This window comes from Camelus dromedarius, chromosome 30 (genome assembly GCF_036321535.1).
Source record: "Camelus dromedarius isolate mCamDro1 chromosome 30, mCamDro1.pat, whole genome shotgun sequence".
NCBI lineage: Eukaryota > Metazoa > Chordata > Mammalia > Artiodactyla > Camelidae > Camelus > Camelus dromedarius.
Window position 1 is genome coordinate 1,631,702 of NC_087465.1, and position 27,986 is coordinate 1,659,687.

Below are 27,986 nucleotides of genomic sequence, written 5' to 3' on the forward strand. Positions count from 1 at the left end.
TAAATGATGGAAATAGAAGTGTGGCTTCCACTTCTGTCATCTGGCGCTGAGGTGCTGGGCTGTAATTCATTGGTCAGCTCACTGCCAGGAAGGAAAATGTTCACCTCACCGTAGCTACATCAGAACTAAACAAAAAAACCGGCCTTGCTGAAGTTTTGGCCTGCCTACCCTCGTTCAGGATGGTACGTGGTACTTAATGAACAGATAATACATGTCAGCCGCTGTTATTTTTATCATCTCATTACTGTTTCCAGGACTCACATCATGACTCACTTATAGGAAAAATTACAGAACAATGGTCCTCCATTCAAATAGAATGAAAGTCTTCAATAAATCAGACTATGCTACACTCACGTGGCTGACAGGACAGTATTTCCAGAATCAGGTAAAGCATCCTTGGCGGGGACAGGAGGCAGGAGCTACTGCCTTACCAGTGAACGGCGCAGCCCAAAGCATGCATTCTAGGGCGCAAAGTTCGCTACACGCACCCGTATACACGTTATATAAATACACAAATGAAGCCATGAATAACTGCTATGCAAATTACCAACTTCCCTGCAAAATATTCAGAGCTTAAAGGTTTGCAATTCAGCCTCCTTTAACTGACTCACTCTTCCAGATAAACACAGCCTGAGAGATTATTTTGCTTGCTGTCCAAGCACAAATACTGATTCATATAATGTGACCTTCCCCCGACTTCTCCTTCCCTCATGAAAGCCGGACACCAAAGGCCCACTTTAAAACTGAGGCCCAAAGACCCGTCTCTATCAGAGTGGGCTAGAACAGCGCCGTCTGGAGCGTCCACATGAAGGGTGGAGCAGGGCTCGGCAAGCGGGGACAGCGGCGACACGGCCGGCGCCGGTCTGTGCAAACGGAGTGTCACTGGGGCCCCTACACCCGCCCCTTCCGTGGTGCCCGCAGCCGCCTGCGCCCACTTAGCTCAGGGAGCCTGAAACGTGTATTCTCTGTCCTGCACGGGAAAGGCCTGCCAGCGTTCTAGAGCACCTGTGGAATCAGAGGTCAGTTTTATGAGGGAACCTCAGTGACTCTGGAATGCAAACACACAAGAGAACTCTCCCTTCCTTGCTACCCCCAAGCAGAGTAAATTCAGAGCCGCCTCTCCAGACACTTCATTTGCTGAGATAGGACTAAGACACAGAAAGTTTCAAAGTCCATGCATTATAATAAGGATATTTTCTCTGAAAGAAGAAATAGTACTTTCAAGACACAGGAACCAAGCCTGCTTTTAAAAAGCATACACAAAAGCATGCACTCGTATTTTTTAAAGGTCATCTTACATTATATATTCTATATTAGAATATGTAAGGAGTAGCTTTTGAATCTTTTCCCACCTACTATATTTGGGAGTCCACTATGATCTCCAATAGGAGAAATAGTAAGAAAACTTTCAAGATGCAGTTTAAATGATAAACGACATAACAATACTTTTGAAAAAGCAACTGATAAAAAAAGATCCAAGCCAATGGAATAAGACTGGAAAGGCATTAGGTTTTAGCTATCCAATCCCTTAATGTTACACATAATCACGGATACTCTGGTACTAAGGAATATATTAACAATTTATCTTCCAGAGCTACTTTATACTTTATTAATTAAAATATGTATTTTGATGATCTGTACCCATTTAAATATAATAAAACTTAGGAATGGAATTTTTAAAATCACTTTGCACAGCAAGTTTTTTAAATCTAAAAACTGAAAGTAACTAGAAACATTATCCACAAATGCCAAGAAAAATTGCAAAGAAATCATCAAAACACAAGATGGGAGAAAACTACTGCATCTTCGTAATTTCTGTCACAAAAACCAAATGATGTAAAATGACCCAAAAAGGAGCCCCTTAAATAATTCATCAACTGCAATTATTTACCCTCCAACCAACTCACTCTTTATGCAGAACAGAGCATTTCCCAGGCCCTACGACCCTCATGTGCAAGATAACTCTGTAATCTGAACTACGTAACCACCATTTCAGAAGCTACTTGATAACCAGGATAGGTAACATTTCTAGAACTGTACTTTTTCAGAATAATTTATTAACATGAGAATCTGTTTTAAAGGTAAGTTGCAACACTTCAGAAATAATCATCCTATAAAGTCTGATTACTTTAACTAAAATAACAAGACCATTAAAAATTATAAAGAAACATTCAGACCAGTCATATCACCATATCTGATGATTCACCATTTTATGAATAACATCTATACAACACAGAAACAGCAAAACTCAAGAAACACAAGCCAAGGACATCTGATCATTTTACAATTACATGAGAACAATTTTAGAAAAATTTTAAAAATTGAGACACTTATATACAGCCTTCAAACTTATCTGTGTTATGGTTATTTAATATTTAAGTTACATCAACAGAGAAGTACTTTAAATAATGACGTACTTTACTGTTTGCCAGGACCGGGACCACGTGTCTATAAGCCATAAACTGACTCCACGGGTACTTGTGAAGAAGTGCCTCAGTGATTCAGAGTCCTTCCTTGGGTCTGTTCTGCCTGACTAATGACCCAAAGCTAAATTATCTGTGCCTTTCTTATGTTAGTACCAGAAATACATTACTAGCTAATATATGGTAGATCTCAAGATAGACCCTAAACATTTACTTTTACTAATATTACTTCCATATTTGCTAAGTTTAATTGTATTCAAAAGATCCTTACATGTACATTAAGTTTCAGCATCAAATTTTAAAAGTAGAAATTCAATAAATTCAACAAAATTCCATAGTTTTAATAAGTAATATTAGAAAATCCATGCCCACAACCACTAATTAAAAGACAGACAGAAATGACAAAGACACAAAAGGATCCTAACATTGAATCTCAATTTCTTACAAAATTAACCTGAACTAAAAACTCTTATTTCTGTCAAACACTATGTTGTTCTTGGAAACAGAATATGAACCAACACGGTAAGCATTTGAAAAATGATTCAAAATGCGAATTAAATGTTGATTATGTATTAAGACAGAATAAATAAGATAAAGGGTGGTGTTCAGTAAACTGGTGAAGGAAATTCGAGTGGCTTGCTCAAACCCATTGAATTAATTGTAGAATAAAACAAAACCTGAGCACATCCAATCCCCTAGCTTGCGGACTTGAGGTCTTCAGCACCCAGTCACACACACTCCAGACGGACACAGACACCCTCTCCTCTGCACTGCGGACTCTGCCACAGCTCAGTTCTGTTCTCCACCCACGGAGTCCACGGCCAGGGACAGATTCAAACTGGTCCGGCAACAGAGACCGAAAGCAAAGGGCCAGGGAGGGGGACACGGGGGCGGGGAGGGGAAGGAGGCACTCAGAGGCCTTCCGGCCTCCTTCTTGGCACTAAACCCAAGCCTGGACTTCAGAAACAAGCCCCCAGCTCGGGTCCACCCCCAACCCAGGCCTCTCCCCTCCTTGGCCAAGGTAGAGACAGGAGAGGCAGGCACACTCTCAAGAAGCCAGGTTGGAACTCTGGATGGCTTTTTGCACTAAAACTTTCTTATATAAAGTGACTAAGTTCTAAGGTTGACTCCTATCCTTTTTAAGTCTTTCTCGCTTTGAAAACATGACTAGTTGAGAGAGAAAAACGCCATCCAAATTTTCCAGTTCCACAAGAGTTCACGGACTTGGGCAGAAGCAGCCCTTGCTCCAGCGTTATCACTGCTGGATTTTAGGGGCATTACGCACCAGACAGACTTCCCTGCCAGCTCAAGGACTAAAGCCTGTGGACTATTTCTTCCAAGAGAAGTATGCGTTCATAACAATGGTTTTATAAACAACTTTCCCAAACACAGCCCTCACAAGACGTATCTATTTATTTGTATGGTAATTTCCTCTGGATATATTACTAAGTAATTGAATGTTTACAAGACAGTCCTCTGTATGCTAACAGGCATCACTCTTATGCTACAAATAAAGAAGGCAAACTATTAAACTACTATCCCAAGGGATAAACACAGTCCCTGAAAAATATTCTAATGCCAAGTACATCTTTCCATTCTATCTTCAGAAAAGGCATTTATGTGATGTTTAATGAATGGACATTACCCTACGAGTAAAGTGATGGCAGCTCATAATTAAAAGATGCAAGTTATTTCATTTATTTACAATTTACTATATACTCACACAGAATAAAAATTATAGCACGGAGTAAGTTTTCTTCTTAAGTTTTTTTCTCTCACTTTATACGACACTGATTTTTGTTGCATTCAATTGAGTAATTCAGGATCAAGGAACGACTACGGCACACACGTATCTTCCCATCAAGCACTTTCACATCAGAACTGTAGGCACGAATACTTACTTATCAAAGCTATCACTATTTTTGATGAAGCTCTCCAGCTTTTCCTTGGCATATTCCACCACATCTGAATGAAGCTCAATCCCATGATTTATTCCAAAAGGACCTGCAACCGTAGCAGCAGCATTTTTATTAAAAATATTAATCATGTCTTTACAGAACTCTTTAATTTCTGCTCATTTTATCTATCACAGGAGCATTTAAAGAGGGCTTGAAATATGTGAACGTCTGCTAGCCACAGACTTTAAAAGCTGTATGGAAATCTATTTACGTTGCTTAAAAAATAAAAATAAAAACTTCTCTCGAGGCTATAGCTTATCTGTCAGGGCAATACTGCGAAAGAAATAATCACATTTGTGTATGAAGTTTAAGCTATTTACCATAATGGTTTCCTGTATCATTTGTTTAAAACTCGTTAATTCTAACATGTCTGGAACATGGGCTGACCCAGGTACTGCATGTATCTCTCAGAGCACCCACCGCCCAGGGCCGCCCACACCGTCTGCCTCTGGCGCCCCCGTGTCTAGGGGCATGTGGCCCCACCTGGCACAGCCAGCTGGTTTTACGCTCCTGTTCCAGCACACTCCACACATCTCACTTGGTATTTCTTTTTGCACACAGCCAAGGATGAGCAACACTTCAGGAATGAGGAATAGGGGAGATGATCTTGGAAGGCTCCTTTCCCCAGCCTGTACTGGATGAGAATGTGACCAACAGGATTCAGGTGCACCCTGCTGGCCACAGCCCACCTGAAGGAACACACCACCTCATCCAGCTACCCAGTTCTTCCCAAGCTTCTCAAAGTGGGCCAACCAGGTCTTCCACTCTACACTTCTTTTACTTTGAGATTGATCTCCCAGGAAAAAGTGTGTTTGTGTGAGGGTGTACGTGTGTTAGTTTCCGTATCTGGTATGTATGTTGGGAGCGACTTAACTGGATGTGCCCTCCTGAATGCCATTAAAAATACAATACATACTGGAGTTCTAATGACCTCCAAGAACTTTAAAATAACAAAAGATCAGTCTTCAAGTAACATGTCTGAATGTACAAGAGGCACAAGAAAAAGCCGGTTTGTAATCTAGGAATTACCTAATTATAAAAATTAAGCCAAAATGTTTAGATACTGTCTTCAAGCCAAGAGCAGACAAAGATAATGCTTTGACCCACCATATTTTTACTGTATTTGATTATTATTAAAAAAAAAAAAACCTGATTCTACTTGAAAAATGTATTCAGATAGAAAGATTATATAAAAAGGTACTTGAGCCATCAAACCACAGACAGAATAAACTTCCTTTGCAATGCTTTTATACTTTTTAAAATAAGTTATTCTGACTGATACGATCTTAAATGTTTTGCTTCTCATTTTTTGTTTCCTTACTGTCAAAGTTTTGGTCTTCATCTGAAAACTGGAACATCCATCCAATATCATTTAAGATGTCTTACAGTTTCTTGTTATTACCAAAGATAAACTGACAAAAACTAAAACTTCCTTTTTTCAAAATATAAACGAAAATGGCAAAAAAAATAAACTTAGAGAAACACACACAGTGATGTCACTTTTTAATTTAGTATTAAGTCTGAATATTTTGAAAACTTGAATTTCCACAAGGAAACAGAAAATGTTACCAGGAAACACTGGGTAGTTTTCCTCATCTAAAAACCTTAAATTACATGACAATTACTTAACATTATATACATAGTAAGGAAAATATTGCTCTAGGAAATGAATCTAATTTTTCTTTCACCCCTTTATGGTAATCCATTGAATGTTAACCATAACAGACTTTTATATTTTCATTAACCATTAAGAATCTAAGCTATGCTAATCAACCATTTTGAAAACAACAGTAGAGCTTTAAGGATAAGAGATCAATAAAAAGGTCAATATTGCTGGAGCTGAAGTTTCAGTGGGACTGAGGAGATAAGCACGAGAATAAAGGTGCCAAGTACAGAAGCCAGAAATCAAGGCTTGTGTTTAGTACTTCAGACTGCCTGCCTAACAGAGAGAGCCTGGCCTTCAGAGTACTAAGTCAAAAAGCCACACAGGCTGTTTCTCACTAAGAGGCCACCACTCTCATTTTCTTTTCCTTGCTTTCTGCTTACGTAATATCTAAAAGCAAAGTGGCAACTTTTGGAAACAAGGCTTAACGTTGCTAAGAAAATTTTTCTTAAAGACTGTTTTTCGTATCACCTTGACACAAAATAATTTCATTAACATACAGTGGATTTGACAATATCATAAACACATGTACAATAAGTATACTATGCATTAATTTCTAGTGCAAACACCATTTCTGATTTTTAATGGATAGAACTCTTCAATGTTAAAATAACATGGAGACATCTTTAATTGTCACTAATAAACTGAATAGTAATTAGCATACTGAAAATAATAAATTGAAAAGAAGGCAGAACTTAAATAGCAATGTCACCAGTAGTTCATTTATTCAGAATGTGATAAACAAGTAGAAAACATCAAGTATATGATAAAAATGCAGTGTGATGCTGCTTATTACACTCATACTTGACAACCGTATTGAACGGAACAGAAAAATAAACCGTAGAAAACTAAAAAAGCACACATAGCTGCTTCCAAGGAAGGAGACTAAGAGGTCTGGGGTGGGAAGGAGACACTCTCACCACCACACCCTTTTGTCTAAATGGTGTCTTAACACATGCATGTAGAACCTTTTCAACCAAAATAATGGGCTAGTCAAAGAAATTAAAAAAAGAGTACAAGATTTTCAAATAAGTAAAATAAACAACATAAAATAATTCTAACAGAAAGATGTAAGCTTTTGCTGGAAAAGACAGCATCCAGAAGTGTTAAGATTCCCAGCACCACCTGACAGACAAACTGCAAATCTGACTACTGGACACATTCCAAAGTTATTTTTTATGTGCCAATGTAAAGAGATGTTCCTGTGAAAACAATAAAAGCGTATTTTTTGTCATACCAAGTTTTAAAAATGAAAGTACTAACAGTTGACCACTACCTTTAATAGCTAAATATTAGAGAGAAAGTAGAAACTTATACACAGAAGTCAAAGTTTATTAAGAAAAATACAGTTATCAGAAACACCTAGGCATCCTACATAGTATTAGAAGTGATTTCTAAGGCTAGGAAAAGCCCATTTATTAAGAACGACAAATACAAAAAAATTCCAATATAATAATAAAATATAAAGCCTGTTTTCCTTTTGTAGGAGTTGGATCTAATCCAGCTCACTTTCTACCTACCAGACAGTCAATAACCTGAGCTTATACAGAAAGGTCAGTGATTAATCAGATTTAGGTATCAATACGCAACACCTCCATTCCTCACTTCCATCCACGTGGACCACACATGATGCCCAGCACTCCATCCCCTAGCCCGCAGGCCCGGGGAGGTCTGAGAGTGGTGGCCTGCGGCAGGCCGGGAGCCTGGTTGCTGTGCAGGCCCGAGGACGACCGGGGCCTCCCGTCCCGTGTGGGGTGCTCACCTGCAGGGCACAGCCACAAGCAGAAAGCACTGCATAGGACACAGCAAACCTACGGACACAGAGGGCCGACTGTGTATGTAAAAACACCTTCAAATAAGTTACAATATTTTATTACTAATTTTAGTTGATAAAATAAGGCATCTTTGGGAAGATTTACAAGTAACTTTGTAAGAATTCAGAGACAGTAACAGGTGAAACACAGACAAGAACAGGTTTCATTCTTTCTTTTGGTGAACACCCTGGGGCATAATGCAAAGACTTAAAAGAGTGCACAGGTAGATAAAGGGGAGAAACAGGAATCAGCAAAAGATCAAGTAAGCAGCAACTAGATAAAAAGAAACCATCTACTGCATTGCCACTTAGTAAGATATAATTATTTTCTTAAGGTTTCTTATGGTTTCCCATCTATTGTATCACACTAAAAAAAGCACATGAACAGGAGACAAACACTGTCAGCACTCACTGAATCTTGCCGTATCAGCGTGGAGTTCCTTGGCTGAACACACCTAAGACTGGAGACTTGATCTCTGTTCTCTAGGTGTAGGAGAGGTCTCGTGAAGCAAGTCTTGGAATTTATCAGAAAGTTCCAGTCCCTCAGGCTTTTCTCAGCTTATGGGCATACGTGCTGTTTCCTCGTACTACACTTGAGCCTTAGAAATATGTTTACACAAATTGGAAAGTGTTGGGTAAACAGTAACAGAGAAGGGACCAAGCCCCTAAGTAAACCACGTGTCTAAAATGTCAAAGCCACAATCAGCTCCTTTATACATTGCCACCCAATGAGCTGACGATATCCAAGTCTATCCTGGCCCCAGCAACTTAACGGCTGTATCTCACACATCTACACTGGAATATTACCACAGCAAATTCAATACACTGAGAAAATGTGCTCAACTGTAACAGAACAGAGTTGCAACGTTGAACAGCTTGGGAGCTCGATCCAAATTCTTTTCACGCAATCACTTCCTGTGAAAGGCGCTTCACCAGCTCTTTCATGCTACTGCATGTTCATGACTGAAGCATCTGAGAATATGATGAAAGTATGTAGGATAAGTGTAGCTATGGTCCCAAACTTAAAAGGTTCGCAAGTAAGACTGAGGCAGATGATACATACAAAGCATAAAAATGTGTATTTTTCATGTCTTGATATATATACTGGCAAAAAAAAAATGTGTCAAATCTATTTTATCACAGAATGAAGCATTCAACAGAAGCAAATCCTACAGTTAAGTACATTCCATTCAAAATACATTTCCTGTTCATTTTGGCTGTCTTCTATAAATCTTTTAAAATGCAATATATATTTCCCTTTACTTATTCTAAGAAAATTCTTCTGAATTCTGAATTCAAGTCCACTGTCATCCTTGTAAACATCATGCAAGTACTATGCAAAAATGGGGGTGTCCTCGGGGCTCCATACATTCTTCTTCAGTGAGGAGACAACTAGATGAAGTGGAGGAGAGGCAGGGAAGGAAACTCTTTCAAAGAATGCCTTTTGAGTCCTTTGGATTTTTTAACCCTGTGAATATATTACCTCTTCCATAAAATATAATTAAAGAGAGAGAAGAGAGACCAATGTTCAGGGTTCTACCTTGAGTAATTTTTGTAGAAGCACCTTCCACCAAAACGGAAGCCCAGGAGGGTTAAGCCAGTGTGAGCTGCCACACCCTGTGCAGGCCAGGGTGGGGAAGGGCAACCTGAGCCAGAGACAGGCTGAGCCTCCGCAATCCTGCACACAGAGAAGAGATGCAGGGAGCAGCACGTAACCAGGCCTCCCATCTGCTGGCCAGCTTGGAGGATCAAGAGTGTTCCGAGCTCAGCAGACAGACCTGGACCTGAAGGTCTGTCTACAGGGCACCTGAAGATAGCAGGAAGACCAACCCTTCACCACAGGCTGCAGCCAAAGCAGCTTCTGTAAAAGGACAGAGAAAGTGTATATAAAGGCAACACAAAGAGAAGCGAAATCCAGGCCAGAATCTTTGCAGGCCAAAGGTATGGGACAAGGATGGGCTGACCCTGCAGGAGCCACGCCCGGAGGAACAGCAAGCAGGGCAGCGGACCTCGGGCTCTAAGCTGAGGAGCTCAGCCCAACACCCGGCTCAGCGCAGGGAAAGCTACGGGGAGAGACCACTCCGCCGGCACCAGCTCTAGAATCAACCACGGGAGCTGGAGATTCACACATCATGTTACAGAGAGACAAATTCAGACAGGTTTTGTCATTTTCTGAAGTGTACAGCCAGCGCTTCTTATTTGCAGTAGTTTATGTGCTATACGGTCCAGAAAACACAAAATGGACAAAATGCTGACTCACTGCTACTGGGGAAACATGTACACACACACACATACACCTACACACACCCACACACACACCCACAACTAGATAATAATCCTAAATCCTAAAAACACACCCTGCTAGTCTTTTCTGTTTCACAGAAGAGGAAGTAAGCCTGAGAAGTGTCAGGTGAGAACCAGGCCCGGCGCCGCCCCAAGCCCCCGGGCCCGGGCCCAGGAGGCAGAACCGGCCCCGCGCACCCGCTGGGACAGGCCCGCAGAGCCCCTCACTCGGCTCAGCCCCCACGTACGAGTGCCAACGAGTACCGACGCGAGGGTTACAAGTGAATCTTAGACAGCAGGTGAATTCGCAAACAGGGTTCAATGGTTTTTGGTGCGTGGATGATCCGGCTTGGAGAGTTAAGCCTCAAGGTAAAACTCAAGACGAGACTTTTCACAGCACTGAGGGAAGTGCCTTTCAACCTCAAGGAAGACTATGAGGAAATGTAACCAGAAGAAATGACTATGAAACTTTGTAAAATTTCTAAAACTTGTACCATTCCCTAATATTTGATATTTTCACTACTTACTACTTGCTGCCCTGTAATAATCAGCAAAAACACAAAATCACCTGCAGACAGACCTCCAGAGGCAGTAGCAATGGAGGAGACAGTTGTCAGTAAGGATTTCCACTCCACAACCAGAAGCGAGAGGGGAAAACGCTGAGATATAAATGACGGTGGCAACTCCGCAAAGGGTACGTGGGCAGACACAAGATGTACAAAAACCTAACTTGGACTAAGAAGTAACAGTTTAAACAGTAAGGAGCTTTATCGATTTCAGAAAATGTTAGCAGCCTAAATAGAAGGGTTCTTTTTAATGCACATTTGCTCAGAGCCCCACATAAAGCACATACCAAGAACAGTCTCTGTAATTCCTAAAAAGACAAAAGAAAATCTCCTCAAAAATAAATTTTAAGAAGTAAGGTTAAAGGATGGTGGGGAAACTGACATTTGGCTTAATGCAGAGAAGATAAGCTACCTCAGTGAGAAGCCTGGAAACCTGCAGAAAGTGTTTTGTCTTACCAAAAAAAGATGGGGGGAGGGGGCAGAAGACCATTCTGGATCTCCCTCATTCTCTGGCCTGAAGTGAGCCAAGAGTTTTCCAAAGGAGGTGCTGAAGACTATGAAAAGATATCTGAAAATCCTATTTCCAATAAAGGGCTTGTATATGAATATATAAAGATCACATACAACTCAGTGATAATAACACCAGCAACTTAAAAATGAATAGACATTTCACCAAAAAGCACAGAACAGATGCTCCACATCACTAGTCCCAAGGGAAGTGCAAGTTAAAACCACAAGATACCACTTCATACCCACTAAGATGGCTATTGAAAAAAAGGATCAGTGAGGATGTGAGAAACTGGAATCTCACACATTGTTGGTGGGAATACAAAACAGTACAGCCTCTCTACAGTTTGGCAATTCCTTAAAAAGTTAAACATAAACTTACCGTCTAGCCTGGCAATCTCACCCCTAGGAGTCCACTCACAAGAAATCAAAGTGGTTTGCCTACAGCAAGAGTTGTACGTGAACATTCACAGCACCAGCATCCAAAATAGCCTTTAAGTAGTGAAAGGACATATGAAATGCGGGAAACCCAAAATGGAATATTACTCAGCCAGAAAAAAGGAGGGGCGGACTAGCGCATGCTATAGCATGGATGAATTTTGAAGACAATGCTAAGGAAAGAAACCAGACACAAAAAATCCTATACTACACGACTCCATTCACATGAAATGTACAGAAAAGGTAAATCTACAGAGAGAGAAACAGGTGAGTGGTTGGAGTGGCTGCCAGGGCCAGGTGGGGACAGGGGGTGGATGCAGCTGGGCCTGGGATCTCGATGGGGCAGTGGGAGTGTTTTCAAACTGGATTCCAGTAATGTCTGCACAACCCTGCAAACAGACTAAAACTCACTGATTTGCCAAGTTAAAATCAGTGAAATTTATGGTACAAAAATTATTCCTGATCAAAGGGAGGAAGAGGGCTAAAATGAGAGAGAAAACATGAGTGTCTGAGGTCAAAGGCAATACAAGTGTAGCTCAATAACCAAATACCATTTAACGTCCTGTGGTCAAGAGAAAGAGTCGAGACCAAACCTGACGACCACACATAGCTTAACCAGCTCACTCGGACCACAGCGCACCTGGAGGCACTGCTGCAGGTCGGCAGCATGTTTCTGGCAAAGCCACAGGCTTGTCAGCTGTCTGGCCTTTAGAAACGAAGGCTGCAGTGCTGACGTGGTGACGTGCGTCTGCGGGGAGGACGGCCTCCGAGTCACTCCTGCTAATTCAGGATCTAGGCAAGAGACTAAGAAAGTCATTCAACTGGATGAACCTTGATATCTAGGAAACCAGGGTGAGTCCCTCAGCAAAACGATCGGAATGCAGAACCATCCCTATCTGAACCAGAAAAAGCCTCAGAGTAACTTGCCCTCACGTTCTGATGTCTAATGAGAGTGTAGGAGGCCTTGTTCCACACCCTAGTCTTCAGTGGAGTCCCTGAGGTGGAAGACAGCACTGAGAGGAGGAGGAGGCACTGAGGACCAGACTCGCTGTGAAAACCCATAGCTTTAAGGAGAAGTGACTGAAGAATTTATCCTCAGTTGTGAACAGAACGAGCTGTCTGAAGTGAGGCATATTCGAAGACGGGGAGATCACTTTCCAGGTGTAGGGAAAACAAATTCCGCCTGTGAAGAACTGTCTCAAGTGCCAAGTGTCTTTAATCACAAGAAATTCCCTGAAGTTCAGGATAAAGCTTTCTTCCCTCAAGGCTGAGGCCCAGCCTCTCCAGGAGCCTGTGGAGCGAGTGGTGGCCGAGCTCCCTCCAGGGGCCTCCTCCTCGCCTGCAGCACCAACCTCGCACCAGCCTCGGGAGCCCTGCCCTCCCCACCTGCCTAGACTCTGAAGAGGCCCGCAGCCTACTGTGGAGCGTCTGTCACCCCATCCTGTGACCAGAAGGGGTCAGGGCTGAGAGCCACAGTGCAGAGTGACTTAACAAGGAGAGAACTGCTGTCAGTCAGGTCACTGGACGCCCCGGCCCCAAGCCTGATGCACTAAACTCAGGATAATTACAGGCAACACGTACGCATCCTTCTTTGGAGCTAGTTCTAAGTGATTTTTACAGATGCACCCTCCCTTCCTTGACTTAATTAAATGCTCATGAAAAACAAACCAAAAAGGGGAGTGGGAGAAAAAAGATTAAGCTTCCTCAGAAGATTTACTAGCTGTAATCATAGTTTTACAGACTCTGTTCTTCCCGCCTCTCCTTTTTTAAAAAGCTTTTCATCTTTCTCATCAAATGAGGATACCCCATCAAGGGGAGAGGAATTCTACTTGGCCTTGACTACAGGACCACATAGAGACAAATCTGGACTAACATCCAGTAACTGCAGGCACATGTGTAACTGAAGACCCGGGACTCCCAGGGGCTGGTGACAGGAGGAAGTACGTCACCCCCATGGGGCATTCCCTCGAGGGTCTGTTTCCCCGCACTGCCTTCAGGTCTAGAGTAGAAAGCATTCAAGATACAGTGAAGTTTGAGGTCAGCCTACAAACATATCTGGTCCCAGGAACCTGATTTCTTGGGGACTGGGACTAAGGAATGGCATTTAAGAGGGCGGCCTCACTGCTAGTAAGATTGCTAATTATGACCCCTCTTCTCCTCCGCCAGGCCTCTGGCTAAACTGCTCCCTCAGCAGGAGCCAGCTGACAGGCTGAGGAGGGGAAGTCAGAACACGTGCTCTGAGGCTGGCCAGACATGGTCTGAGGCCTGGACTCGCGTCTTAAGTAGCCAGAGCCAGTCAAGAAATGCACTGGTTCGAGGAAGATAACTCCTGCTTTGGAAAATAGGCTCTCTCCCTGCTCCTTCTACTAAGTCCCTCTGGGCTGGAGGCCTCTCAGACTCTAGAGATTTCTTTTTCAGAGAGGATCTAATGATGGAAGTGATATTTTTGGGATTCCCAACCTGTGGAGAAAGTCCTATCTCAGGATGAGCGAGAGCATCAAATTTTATGTGCGCTGTCAGTGTGAGCTAATGATAACCAACACCACTTCTCCAAGACATACTCTGCTCCAGGCAGCGTTAAACGTCTCTCTCGGCAAAAGCTAACTCTGTTGTGGTTTCTGACCAGTTCTCGGCATCAGGAACTGACTCAGTTGTGGGATAAAAGGGCTCTGTGTTTTCTTAAGTGACACGATTGCAGGTTCCAGACCAGGAGAGAAAGTAAGGAGGGAGCCAGCGCGCAGGAAAGAGGAATTTCAGGCCTGAAAATGCCTAAAGTCATATGATGTGACCACATAATTACTGCCCAAACTGGGACACTTTGGGAAAGAAAAGGACATTTTTAGTACTGATGCCAGGACAACCGGGAAAAACTAGAACTATCCAGCATCCTGGGGTACAGAGGCATCCACCAGGGTGCAGCCATTTCTCTATTTCAAGTCCTCCAGTGATTCCCCGCTACTTCAGAGTGAATTTTAAGCCAGTCTGATCCCTGCATCTTGGGTGCGCTCCTCAAATGCAGCACGTATCACAGCGGACAAGAACTGCTGGCTTGCCGGCGTCTCCCCACGCCCACTGGTCTGACTCACGGGCAGCAGCCCGTGTTACAGGCCTTAGCACCTGTGACAGAGCAGCACTCAGGAGATACTGAGTGGCCGAGGGAACAAAATTCATGGCTGCTCATCCCCCACCCAGCATCATGTCTTACAGCAGACTTCCCTCCAGGCAAGCTCTGTCCACCCACAGACCCCACGTCCCCGCTGTCATTTCCCAGCCAGGTGACTTTGGCGAGTTATTGAACCTCTGTGCCTCAGTATACTCACATTGCACACAACAATTGTAACGCATACTTTACAGGATTATAAGGAACATTAAATGAGTTACTGGATGTTAAGTGCTTTAAACAATGCCTCATCCTCACAGTAAGACCCGGCTAGCTTCTCAAAGGCAGATATATTTATTTGTCCCTCTTGATTCTGCTGCATTCACACACCAGAAATGACACCTGACAGAAGAGACTCAATGAGTCAGTTGAACACTTAATGGCATGCACACGTCTCCTCTTCCCCAGTCCTAGGCTTTGCCCCAACAGTGCCACATCCTCTGCATCACTAACAGAAACACAGCACCACTGCCTTTAAAATGCGACACTGATAACTATTAAACTGTCTACGCCAGCAGTCAGGACACCACCTGAAATAGACTACAGGACACTCCTGAGTTTCCCAGCTGCCAACTGCTCGATTTTGGCAATAGTTGAGGGTTAGGAAACAGTCCCAAGAGCTTTTTAAGTCTAAGACTGAACGCAGAAGTGAACTATCAGGGTCAAGGCTGAAAATGAGAAAAGATGACCACTGTGGCCTTGTGGTCCCACCCTGAAGTAAGGAAGACAAGGACTTTGAGTCTATACATTCGGACATACACTGCACACAGTCACATACCCTACAAATCATAAACAGTAACACAAACTCAGCTTACTTTTAAAAAGAGAATTTTACAAAAATGAAATTACCTAAAATTAAGCCCACCATTGTACTTAAATATCCGGTTCCACTTCCCAGGTTAAGAAAAGACAATCCTGGCTGAAGTTTCAAGGCCTCCATGACCTCAGAGTAAATGCAAGGGGCCGACAGGTGGATGTTGCCGTGTTTCCAGGCCAGGTCCTTGTAGGCGCTGTCTCGGTGGCCCTCCAGGTAGTAGTCTCCGCGGTCGATGGCTCTGAAGGCTTGCTCTACCCTCTCGGTGCGGATGTACTGAGCTTCTTTTAAGTTATCAATTAAGTCGTCATTATCTTCCCCAGCACTCACAGCTCCTCCCATGATAGTGTTCAAATCAAACCATAAATTTTAGAATGTAATAAAATTAGCAGAAATGGCTTCCAATCGTGCAGTGTGGTTTGTTTTCCTTCTAATATTGCACTTGATTTCCAAAAACAAATCAATTCTGAAAGGGAATGAAAATAAACAAGTTTAAATTAAAGTTCAAAAGGAAAGGAATGCCAGCTTATTAAGTAGGTAACAGCCATCACGACTGACTGCTGTGTTCCAGGCAGTGCCAAGCTCCTTGAATGTTTCGCGAATTCTCACAGCCACCACAAAGGCAGCTCATGCATGGTCTCACCTGTGCAGACAGGAAACCTGGGACACAGAAAAGTCACCTCATGCTGTGAGGCCCAGTGAGGTAGCCACTGGTCACACCTGGCTACCTAGGCCTAAATTAATTAAAATTAAATGCAATTAAAAATTGAGTCCATCACACCAGACACACTGCAAGTGCTTCGCAGCTCCACATGGCGGGAAGCTGCCATACTGGACAGTGCTGCTCCTGGCAGGACACGCTGGGACATGGGCCCTCGTCTTTCAGACTCAAGACCACCGGGTCATCACCAAGCTGTGTGGCCTTCTTTAGAGTATGGAAATACACATGAGCTAATTGATTTAAAATTAAAATTCCTAAACTTAAAAATTCACTAACAATTCCTAAATGCACCATATAAATTCAAAAGGTTAACATAAAGAAAAACATGCTAACTAAACACTGAACTAAAAAATGGAACTTAAAACAGACTCACACATTTAAAATATATCTATGTATGTATGTATTAAGATTGTTTTGTCTGGTAAACCCCGTCATGATAAATGAAACCACAAATTTCATTAACTTTAATAGTTTAAGCACTAGAACATATGCTGTTATACACATATGTACAGTGAACTTTTTTAACAAGTCAAATAGCATCTTTGAATGGAAACTTAAGTGCAACTTGATAAGTAAGAATTTCAATACATAATAGTAAATACACAATTTAAGCTTTATTCAATCAGTCAATAAGTAAATTCATATTTCAATTAATTTCTGAATTAAAAAGTCAGGAGAGAGGGAAACCGAGAAATGAAATATCCATGGCCAAAAACCAGAGTTACGACTGCCCACCTGGCAAGGCTGAACCTTCACTCTGGACTTGAAAGGCTGTGAGGGCCCCCAGTGTCCCGAGCCCCAGCACTGCAGGCCGCTTCCTCCCCAGAGCCTGTTTCACTGTCCGGACCCCCTCTGGTCTTTTCCTAGGATCTCCTCAAATTTTCCGGGCAGAGGAGAGATTGTAAATTCATGTCACACTCCTATTTGACTCAAACTCCCTTACCCAGACGACGGGTGGCCTCCCTAGGTGACCCCAGAAACGGGCACCGTTGCTCCTTCAAGCATCTGGCCCTGGGGAGGCCACGCCAGCACTCACAGGTGTTTTTAATGGCGTGTTTTCCAGCACAGACAGACTATCTTTCCTGGCACTCAGAGTGAACATCCTCCCAAGACCAAGAAAGAGCTGCAAGGCTGGGCTGGGAGGCCATTTCTGCACGTCTCCAGTGCAGCCCCCGCTGAGGGCTCTGCGAGAGAAATTCAGCCTCTGCATGGACCTTTAACAAGTGGCTCGACTGGAAGGGCCATGATTTACTTGTTTGAAAAAGTATTCCCATTTGTTTCTGTTCGGGGGGTGAAAACTGACCTTGCCCTTCTCAGGTCCTTCGGAATTCTGTGCAAGATTATCACAGCAGAGCAAACGTGGGCTTCACTGCGCAGAAGCTCACACTCTTGGGGGTGAGAGGCAAGAGGAAGAACCAAGCAAACAGGAACTACTACCATCTGCCATCACCCGTACACGATCCCATTAAGACTTTAAGTAAAAAGCTGAAAACAGAGTACCTTCCCATGAGACATTAGATGCTGGTATAGTGTCTTCAAGTGATCTGGGGGACCAAGAGTGAAGATGAAATAACGCTAAGGCATTTTCCCTGAATTAAAACTAATGAAGGCTATAGCCAGTTTCAGATTTTTAAATGCTGATAAAAAATTATATCCATATGCAAATAAAATGATATCCACAAGGAAATGATCTTCCAGGACCTGAATCTCAAAGGAGGAAGGTAAGCCCTAGGGTTTAAGGCTCTGAAGGATTGACTGTGATGCCAGGTGCAAATCCCAGGAGAGATTTAGCTGTGCTAGAAATTTTACGATTGTTACTGTTTCTGCTGGTAAACTGGCTATGGAGGTTTTGAGTGGTATGCCCCAAGGCTATTTCTCCCACAAGCCCTGTCTTGCAGAACATTAGGTGTTATCAGATGGTACAGTAGGAAAACTCAGTACTTGACCTCTCAGACTTTTGAAAAGATCTTAGAACCTCAACGACCCCAGACCATACCTGAAAAACAGCTAGCATAAACAATTACAGAATCGGATGAGACAGGGTGTCACGGGGCACCTAGACCAGACATGGTGAGGGCAGGGAGGGGATGGAGGGGTGGGAAGAGTCTCCTACAGGAGATGAAGCCCTTGTAACAAGCACAGGAGGCAGAAGGAAGGAAAGGTGCTTAGGAATGTAGGAAAGACAAGGGGCAAGACGCCCACTCAGGGCACAGCAAAAAAACAGTATCGGAGAGCTGAGCTCAGGGACAGAGAGCGGTGCTAGTGAGGCCAGAAGAACCAGGGAGCCAGCAAACTCGCAGGCCACACACACACTGAGCTTGGACCTCCTCCTGCAGACAGTGGAAGCCAGGGAAGGGTTTTAGACCAGGAGAGGCATACTGTGTGACACGACATTAAGGAAAAACCAAAACTGCACGAGAAAGGGACTAAAGTCACAACACACTATCTGGTCTATGGAGGACCACGTTTACATAGTCAGAATAGTGAAAACACAGTTGCTGGTTGAACTGGACCAATCATTTAGCCACACTGGAAGGATGGGAGGGGTATGGGAGTTAACATGCCATCTGTGACAGAAAGCAGAGAAAGCAAAACCCGTCTAAAAGACAAAGCGTCTTGCAAGTGTCCGAGAAGGTCTTGGTTTGCTCATGGAGGTCATGTCCCTGTGTGACAGCCAGATGCTTTCTAAGCTCCCTCTGGAGTGTGAGCCTCCCGGGGTGCAAACCAGTGAAGCAAGGAGCTGCTAAGCCTTGTCTTCAAGGCTTGTACTTTCACTGAACTTTCTAAGCTGTGTTTATGTATTATAAGAACAAAACTGACAAGGTAAAAATAAAGGATATATACATGTGTATTTATTTATACCAGATGAAGTACAATAAAGACATATGGAGGATAATTTCCTAGGGAATAAAAATACGTTTAACAAAATAAGTCCACAGCAGAAAAATCAAGGAACAAAAAAGAGATCATAATATAAACAATAATTTACACTACAGAGCTTCAAAGATGTCATTTTTATCATATACTGTTCCCAGAAACTGAGTAAAAAGTCACATATATTATATATAAATTATATGTATAATTATTATAAGTTGAATTTTATAAGTCACTGATTTCATTATAAAGTATGTGCATTTGTAAAAAATTTGAAAACTAAGTAAAATTTAAAAAAAAAAGTATTGCTAATCCTAACCTTCAAAGAGTCACTATTATTTTCTTAGTATCTGCGTTGTTTAACACGACACTGGTATTTAACTGTAGATGATATTTTAGACCTTCACTTAGTATGTTTTCAGCATTTATTCACACCATCAAAAATTCTTCCAAAATCCAGGGGCATGACATCCCACCAGACGGATGCCTGAATCCCCTGACTGCTGGACCAAGAGATTTTAAATTGATTATAATCAGTGCACATATGAGGAGGCTGCAAGTTAAATCTGCAGTGAATATTGTGATAATTCAACAATAATCCCCTAACTTGAAATACAGTCCATTTTTTATGAGTAAAGCAAACAGAATTTAAAAAGCCATTACAGCACAGGTCATGAAATGTGTTTGCCACGTGGTCATTCTGAGATGGTTCCACCTCAACCACGGAAAAGTGCCCACCAAGCCAAGAGGCCCAGGTCCAGCCGGAGCCCACGGACAGCTCTGCTGCCCAGCTCTGGGCAGCTCTCTGGAACACCGGGCCCTCACCTGCGAGACCAAGAGGCTACATTCCGAGTCCTAAGGCTCCGCCGGGCTCTGATTTGCCTGCTCGCCTTGAGTACAAGGCGCTTCAGTTACTTGGGAGTGAGTGTCCAAGCCTCAGCATTTCCATCACTTCAGTCAGTATTTTTCTGCCCACTCCATTTTCGCTAACAGAAAAAAAAACTAAGGGTGTTCAAGTCCTGCACTAAACAGCAAAAGCGAAGTAAGGACCGAGACAAAGAAGAAAAGGCAAAGGGCAAACAAGACGATAAAGCAGCTCTGTCTGGGGAGGACACCACTCGCTTCTGGCATTTTCTCTCCAGCAGGTGTGTCTGGGGGGGAGGAACAAGGGCGCGTTCACAAGAATTCATCTGAACTGGTATGCAAGCGTTCTAAAGCTGCCTGCCTTTCTTTCAGACTCAGATCTGTGATTTGTGTGTTTGGCTGAGGGGAAGGTCTGCTGAAGGCTGGCTCAGTATCACGGGGTCTCCAGGCAGCCTGGGGTGTTCTATGGAAGGTCAGGGACAAACCCCAGGGGGTGGGAAGCAGGCAGACAGCAGACAGATGTCCTGGTATGGGATGAGGACAGACCGAACGCTGACTCCGCCCCTCCCCTCTTGCACCTGGGTGGCAGCCAGTGGCTCCTCATGCTCCCTCCTCTGCGGAGGTGAGGACAAAGCTCACCCGGCCTTGGGGGAAGGAGCCCAGTGACCCAGAGGGGAACACACTATCTGAGGGCGTGAACAGGTATCTCTCTTCCTCGAGCCCTCAAGGTGCCTGTCATGGGGCTCACGATGGACCAAGGCTGCTCTGAGTACAGCAGAGTGTAACTGCGCAGGTGGAAACTTCTCTCAGTGGTGACAAACAGGTGTAATGAAATATAAACACAGATCATGAAAGAAAGAACAAGAAAGAAAAAGCTAAGGTCCACCACTGCTGTGCCAGAAACTGCCGGGAACATCTAGCTGTCTCTGCATCCACAGATGAAGACAAGCTTCCCCTGGTTCCGGGGGGACCACACACACGTGCAGCATCCTAGGTACCTGCTACCTACTGGGGGGGGCTGCTTCTTCACCGCCCCCATGAAGAGGCAATGACCTTATCCTACGGAGAACAAAGGTCAGAGGCCACGAGACAAGATCACAGCTGGTGGGGGCTGAGCCAGGACTCCAACCCGTCCACCAGGCCATGAAACCTCCAGAAACAGAGCAGCTGGCGGCACAGAAGCTCCTGATCCCTCCCTCAGAAGTAAACTTTTCATTCTCTTAGCTGAAAAGATGTTCAATTCAGATCTCCTTCCCTCTCTCTCAGCCTCTCATTTCCTCTTTTTCCTCCCTTTTGTACTCTCGGTTCCAAAAAAAGAATGGAACAGCGAGAAATGAAGCCTCTGACGTCATTTACTGACTGGACAGCCTCAGGCAAATTGTTTAACCTGTGACCTTCGCTTCCCCATCCATAAAATGGGCAAAATAATAACCGCATCATAAATTTGGGAAGACTACACCGTGTGCTGCATATAAAGCTCCTAACATATACAAATCCAATAAACACTTCATTTCCTTTCACTTTATGACAAAAAGGACACAGTCGAAACTTTTACTTTTAAACACAGAAGACCAAAAAGGACAAACAAAAAAGTGCCAGTTCTGAAATCCAGCAGCGTCACCACCGAGTGAGCCCCCTAAGACACGTTACAGGGGGAAATGTCAGTCCTGAGGCTGGAGGCGCCAAGAAGAAAAGCAACAACTGATAAGCCGCTGTCTCCTCCCCCAGCCCTGCGGGTTCACTACTACAAGGAGTTTAAAGGAAGGAAGGATGTCTGCCGGGGCTGTCCAGGCTCTACAGCTGGAGTCACGTCACTCCAGGGCTGCTTGCCAGCCCCTCCTTGCCCTCCACGCTCTCAGTCTCCTCCCCTCCCCGGCGACAGTGAACAGCAGCGGAAGCCCAAGGTGGAGAAACAGCAGGTGGCGGCTCAGAGTTCAAGGTGCAGGACATGAGGTGACAAAGGACAAACTGGACGCCACCCACTCTGAAATTTCCCTATTTTGACAGTTACAGAATTTCGCGTAGCTCCAAAAGTCTCCCCTCTCCTTTCACTCAAAGACCTGAATACACGACCTCTTCAAGCCCCCCACACCCAGCGCCAGCCTGTGGGCCACCGGGCATGGCCCCAAGTGGACACACGAACATCCCGAGCACGCGGACTCCCGGGGACCTCTGACCTGACAAAGCAGTCCGCGGGCAATGACCTACTCGCGTTGGAGGAGTCTTGCTCATCATCTTTCAGTTCTTCGAGAAACACTAAGCAGCGCTACACGACAGCCCAGGGCAGCAGGAGGGAAGAGCACACCCTTGGCTCCTCCCAGGCCAGGCCCTCAAAGTGGGGCTTATTTCATCTGAAAAGTTATGAATTCACACAGAACAACATTCAAACGGAAATAAAAGAATACTCCAAAGCAAAATTACACGGTCTGGGAACTACCACAGTCCAGACAACCTGTGTCTGCTCCCTCCACTAGTCTGTCATAGAAGAAACCAAAAGATGAGCTCCCACCACAGCTGCACTTCGTGGCTCCATGTAATGCCGAGGCTGGCCTCGTCACACAAGGTGACTCTAAGCAAGTCATTATCTTTTCTGATTTTGGTGTTTTCAACTGGAAGATAAAGTCATTAAATCAAATTGTTTTGATGGCACTTTTAAAAACTGTCAGAAAATCTAAATAAACTCCTTTACTAAACAAAGAATGTAAGTAGACGGACTAGAGTTCTTCAGCATCATAAAACGGCATCTTCCTGAAGTCCACAACAGTCACTTTATCTACAGACACTAGTTACAGCTCCACAGAGCAGAGCCTCGCTACGTATCAGTCCCAACTCATGTGATTTCATAAGCACCTTAGGGTATTTACACGGGACAGGTGGTACTGCCCACACCACACAAATGACAAAAGTCAACTGAAAAGGAGTAGACTATTCCAGATTTCGCAAGCAACACAGAGGTGGAGTCTGGCCTCACTCACAGATCTTACATCACACACCACTACTAATACTCACATCATCAGAAAGAAAACAACTAGAAATGTAGGTCTGAGACCCTTAGGAAATGCAGACACACACCGCACTGATACTAATTACTGGGACAAACAATTCTATCCTTATTTTTACTCCTAACCCAGAGAAGGCTTAAGAAGTTTTTAAAAATGAACTGCCATCACTACATTATCATAATAACACCAGGGGCTCTAGAGGAAGCACGAGGAGGCTCACCTTAAATTCAAACGATTAACCCGTCCTCAAGGGCTTCTTCACTTGATGAAACTCGTTTTGAGACAGCTGTCCAAACTGCACCACCAAGAGGCTTGGGAAGCTCTTTAAACCAGAGCCCAGCACCTCCCTCCAGGCTGCACTAAAGGCTTCTTCACCCTGGGTCCTTCCTGCCAGATGAGCAGGACCCAGACACGAGGAGGAGAGAATGTTAAAGGAGGCTTCAGTTCACAGAGATGGTCTCTGTTCAAGGAGATCAGTCTCTTACACATTTAGTGTCTTTTCAGAAAAATGTTTAAGAATTACTTTCAATTTGGCTAAAATGAATTCACAGAACTAAAGATCTTTAATAACAAATTATTTCATTTTAATTAGATTGGTCTTCAAACTATAAACAGCAGTCAGACCGTATGAGTAAAATTATGTTTATCGACAGTGTATTTTAAACCACTGAATGCTCTCTCAACAAAAAGTTCCTCAAGGCAATCAGTATTACATTTGGCTATTTTAAGTGCTCAGCACAAAGACTTCATTTGATGATTTCTTCATTTAATAAACAAAAACCGATCGCCTATGTATGTCTCGGAAACTGACAGGCACGCAGGGGACAGTGCTGAGGCACAACACTCAGCAATGTGAAACCGGTCAGAATTCAGCAGAGTTTTCATCCACAGGAATGCAGCAAGTGCACCTGGCTCATTTGCCACCCTTACAAGGGCCATCTGGAGAATGAACACCAGTATATCAAAGTACCTTGGTGTCAAGGTGTATGTCCACTGTGAGTCCCAGTCTAACAGAAAAGTGCTCTTTTAACATAAAAACCACAGTTACATGAAAGCTCACATGACACAGCGGGGGCTCTGGGGTGGGAGCCTAGTTCTACAGCTTCTTAGCTACGTGGCCTCAGGAAGCACAGTTGACCTCTCTAGGCCTCGGCTGCTACACAGGGAAAACAGTGTTAATAATAACAATCACCTCGCGGGATTAGTCAGAAATATACGTAATAACACACGAAAACTGCCTGTGAACTTTCCTGACACACACCGAGCACTCAACAGCTCCTTCCACGATTTAGCAGAGACCTGCTTAGTCCTCTCACAGATGAGCGTGTCCCCATTTCAAGAAATATTCATCAAATGCATAAAAATCTAGTAGTAATGTATAATAAGTGCATATAAAATACTTTGGATGTTAGGCGCCAATTTTCAATGAGATCTCAATAACCGTACGATTGTCTGAGGGAAACCAAAGCCTGGAAAGACTGGGGCATGACCGTGGGGATACAACTCATGAGCTGGATGGAACTGGAGGAGTCAACATGATGAACTCATGATACGAGTTAAAAAATATATATATACACACGTATGTACACATGAGCACACATACAAGTGAAAAGAGAAAGCTACAGAAAACACACATGCACAGTTTTCCTTGTTCATGAAGACCTGCGAGACTGACGACGGCTGCTCCCCTCCTGCTGCAGAAGGTGCTGCATCCCTACTCCTCACTCCACTCTGTCTGCGAACACTGCCCTCTCCTCCCGCACACTGAGACCCTTGAGTGTCCGCTCCCTGCTCATGTGTCACCTGCAGGTTCTCTGCTCCCAGCTCCCACCATCGGCCTGGCACCTTCGCCAACGCAAGCTCCAAAGCCCCAACAACCGCGCTGTCTAAATGGAGGGTCGGCTCGCCCACTGCCCCTCTGAATCCATCTTTTATTCTGCAAGCTTGTCTTACATCTAATTTCCACTACACTTCATCTTCAGTGCCCAGTCCTCTAGCTAACTTCTGTAAATGGCCAGACAGCAGATTTTTTGGACTCACAGGCCGGCTTCCATCACAACTTCTGAACTCCGTGCTTGGAGAGCAAAAGCAGCCACGAACGAGTAAGCCAGAATGGCTGGGATCCACAAACTGTATTTATGGACTTGAACCCTGAACTGCACATAATTTTCACATCATAAAATATCACTCTTCTTTTATTTTTTTTCCCACTCGTTTGAAAATGTAAACACCATTCTTAGTTTGTAGGCCACACAAAACCAGGCAGAGGGCCAGGTCCACCGCACGGGCCATCATCTGCTGACATCTACCAGGATCACTTCCTTCCCAAACCATGTCAGTCCCACCAACAAGGCCCCACGCACTGCCTCGTGCTGCCCTCCCCTCCTCATCCTAAGCGGCCGCCTCACTCCTCCAGCAACATCCTGACCTGGGCAGCCCCACTTCCCCCGCACCAGGCTCCTCCGCAGCCTCCCTCGGATGGTCTGCAGAACACAGCCTCTGGTCAAACACCTCTCTGCGAACATCTTTCCCCAGCACCCCAGAGAGCAGACTTCAGCAAATTCCACCAAGGAGGCACCACAGCAACGCCTCCGCCCTTCAGTGAGCCCTATGCCCTCTCACCAGGTTTGGATCTCAGCCCCCATGGCCTCTCCCCCGAGGGCTCAGTCGTAGACCCAGGGGTAGGGGCTGCTCCTTATGCCATTTCCAGAGTCTTCGGAGCTCTCTTTACTCACAGCCAATCCCCTTTCAGGTAATAATTCCTTACATTAAACTCTGCCTGTTCAAATGACCACGTGGTTTCTCTTTCCCATTTGGACTAGACTGACACAAGCCTGAAGACTGAATGCCTCCATTCAGGTCAATGAGGAAATGAAGGACAAGCAGGCAGGCGGGAAGATGAGCGGGGCGCCCCCAGCCACTGACGCTCCACCCCAGACATCTGCAGTCCCACGGACCTGCCTTAAGTTGCCATATCTTCCAATGCTTCTCCCTCACACCGTCCTTGTTTTTTTAAACTTCTAAGTATCTGAAAGTGTTTTATCTTAGTTTCCTGTGTTAAACACTGGTCACCAGCTTTTCTGTGTTATGAGAGCTGCCCATCCTGATCACAGAGGGAGGTCAGACAGCCAACAGTGACCGAGAGGACTGAGGGCAGCAGCACCCGTCCTGCTGTCCTCAAGTTCCAGCTCAGGAGACACATCGCTGAGCCAAACTTTTAGACAGAAGGATGCCAGGTGGCCTCATCTACTGGGAGTCAGCTTACACATGAGCTTGTTCACCGAAGCATCACATCCTTCTGGAACCCTTGCTTCCCTGTATAGACTTCACTGATCATTAGCACACCTGGAAAAGGATAAAATAAAACCAGTGAAAAAGTCATTAAATTTCATGCAGGCATAGTAGGCAGGCTAAAAACAGAAATTCACAAGGGAACAAGGAGCAGGACAACAGTAGAGCCAAAGTCTCGAAAGAGATGCCAGAGATAAGCGAGAGTAAAGGCTACTTTTTCTTGCTAGTGGCATTTCAAATGAAAAGAAGACCAGGCCACCAAAACACATTCATTGGAAAAAGCAGTCCCAGAGTTGTAGGAACACGAGGGAAAACTAAATATAAAAACAGGCAGAAAAGAATTCAATGAACTTGTCTTACTACTCATTTAGCAGAAAATAATTCTGGAAGAAAGCAACATAAAAGACACTAAATAAGCCACACAAATGTTGCTGCTGTCCTAAAAATGCAACACTGGGCCAGAGAAGGGTAGTAACTGCCAGAAACACACCCTCATGTTTCTATAGCACATTTGTTTTATTTTAGTGTGTTCAGCAGGGAGGTATATGTGTTTCGGAGGAATAAAAATATTTTCAAAGACAGTAATTTCTAGTAATTTGGCTTATCCAACTACCTTACTGTAATTTTCCCTTTATTTACTGCTGGTGAGCCTAGGGTCAAAATTTACGTATGTGTATTTACAGTGAATGCACAGGACAGTCCTCCTTTCCTACTGAGAACAAACCATATATTCTACTCTTGCAAATACAAGACTCTGTCCCCGAAACCAGAAAGACTCCACCTGGCATTTTCACAAGGACCCCAGCTTCTGTCTGCCAGAAAAGTGACTTAAACCGCTGTTAACTTTGTCCAAGCTTCCCTCCAACATACTGCCTCAGGGAAGTTAGGGCAGGTATGTAATTCTCCTTTCTTCTGCTGAGCTGATTCAAAATCACCCTCCTCTTCAATACAAACTATCCAGTGTAATTAATAAGTTACTAGACTAATTTCACAGAGTGGGTGTTCCCACCATCACTTCAAATTAAATACATCGCAAACCAAAACCTTCCCCACAGCCTCTCACCTTTCTATCTAGCTACTCTCCTCAATTACTCCCACTGCTCGTAGTGACAATTCCATTCTTTCGCTGTCTTCATCAATTTTAGCTAGACTACTGCAACTAACTTCAAAATGGTCTTCATACCTGGGGTTCTCCCAAAGTCAACAGTATGCTGCATACCATTTCAATTCACCTGCCAAATATACCACTTTTATCATTAAAGGACAAAGGCCTAGAAACTCAAAGGTGCCTCCAGGACACTACAAAAGTAAGAGAAAAACCCCACCTGGCAAGGCTCAGGGCCACTCCCATTTAAACACAGTAGCACTGGTTTTAACTTTTTTGTTAACAGTTTTGTAAATGTCACCTCAGTATTTTTTGTTGGGAGAAGAGGTTGCTTAGCAATCACTTCCCTAAGGAATCAAATGATTACAGTATTAAAAAAAAAAAAACTATTAGTTTTTTATCACTGCCATAACAAATTACCACAAATGAAACTGCTTAAAAGCACTCGGGTTTATCACATTATAGTCCTGGAGATCAGAGTCTAACACAGGTCTCACTGGGCTA

At 44.0% G+C, this 27,986-nt stretch overlaps 1 protein-coding gene across 3 annotated transcripts in view; it reads right to left on the reverse strand.

The window, feature by feature from the left end:
- Window positions 1–27,986, reverse strand: part of PCMTD1 (protein-L-isoaspartate (D-aspartate) O-methyltransferase domain containing 1) — a 53,077-nt gene that overhangs the window by 13,978 nt on the left and 11,113 nt on the right. Inside the window, exons 2-3 of one of the 3 annotated variants that reach the window (XM_031441637.2) lie at window positions 15,661–16,091; window positions 4,325–4,427 (exon numbers count right to left, since the gene is read on the reverse strand). The exons of 1 other annotated variant lie outside the window; for it this stretch is intronic. In XM_031441637.2, the coding sequence (XP_031297497.1) occupies window positions 4,325–4,427; window positions 15,661–15,967 (410 nt within the window). In that variant the 5' untranslated portion in view covers window positions 15,968–16,091. Of the gene's footprint in view, window positions 1–4,324; window positions 4,428–15,660; window positions 16,092–27,986 lie in introns of those variants that run through there. One more of the 3 variants, XM_031441641.2, reaches the window with a different exon arrangement.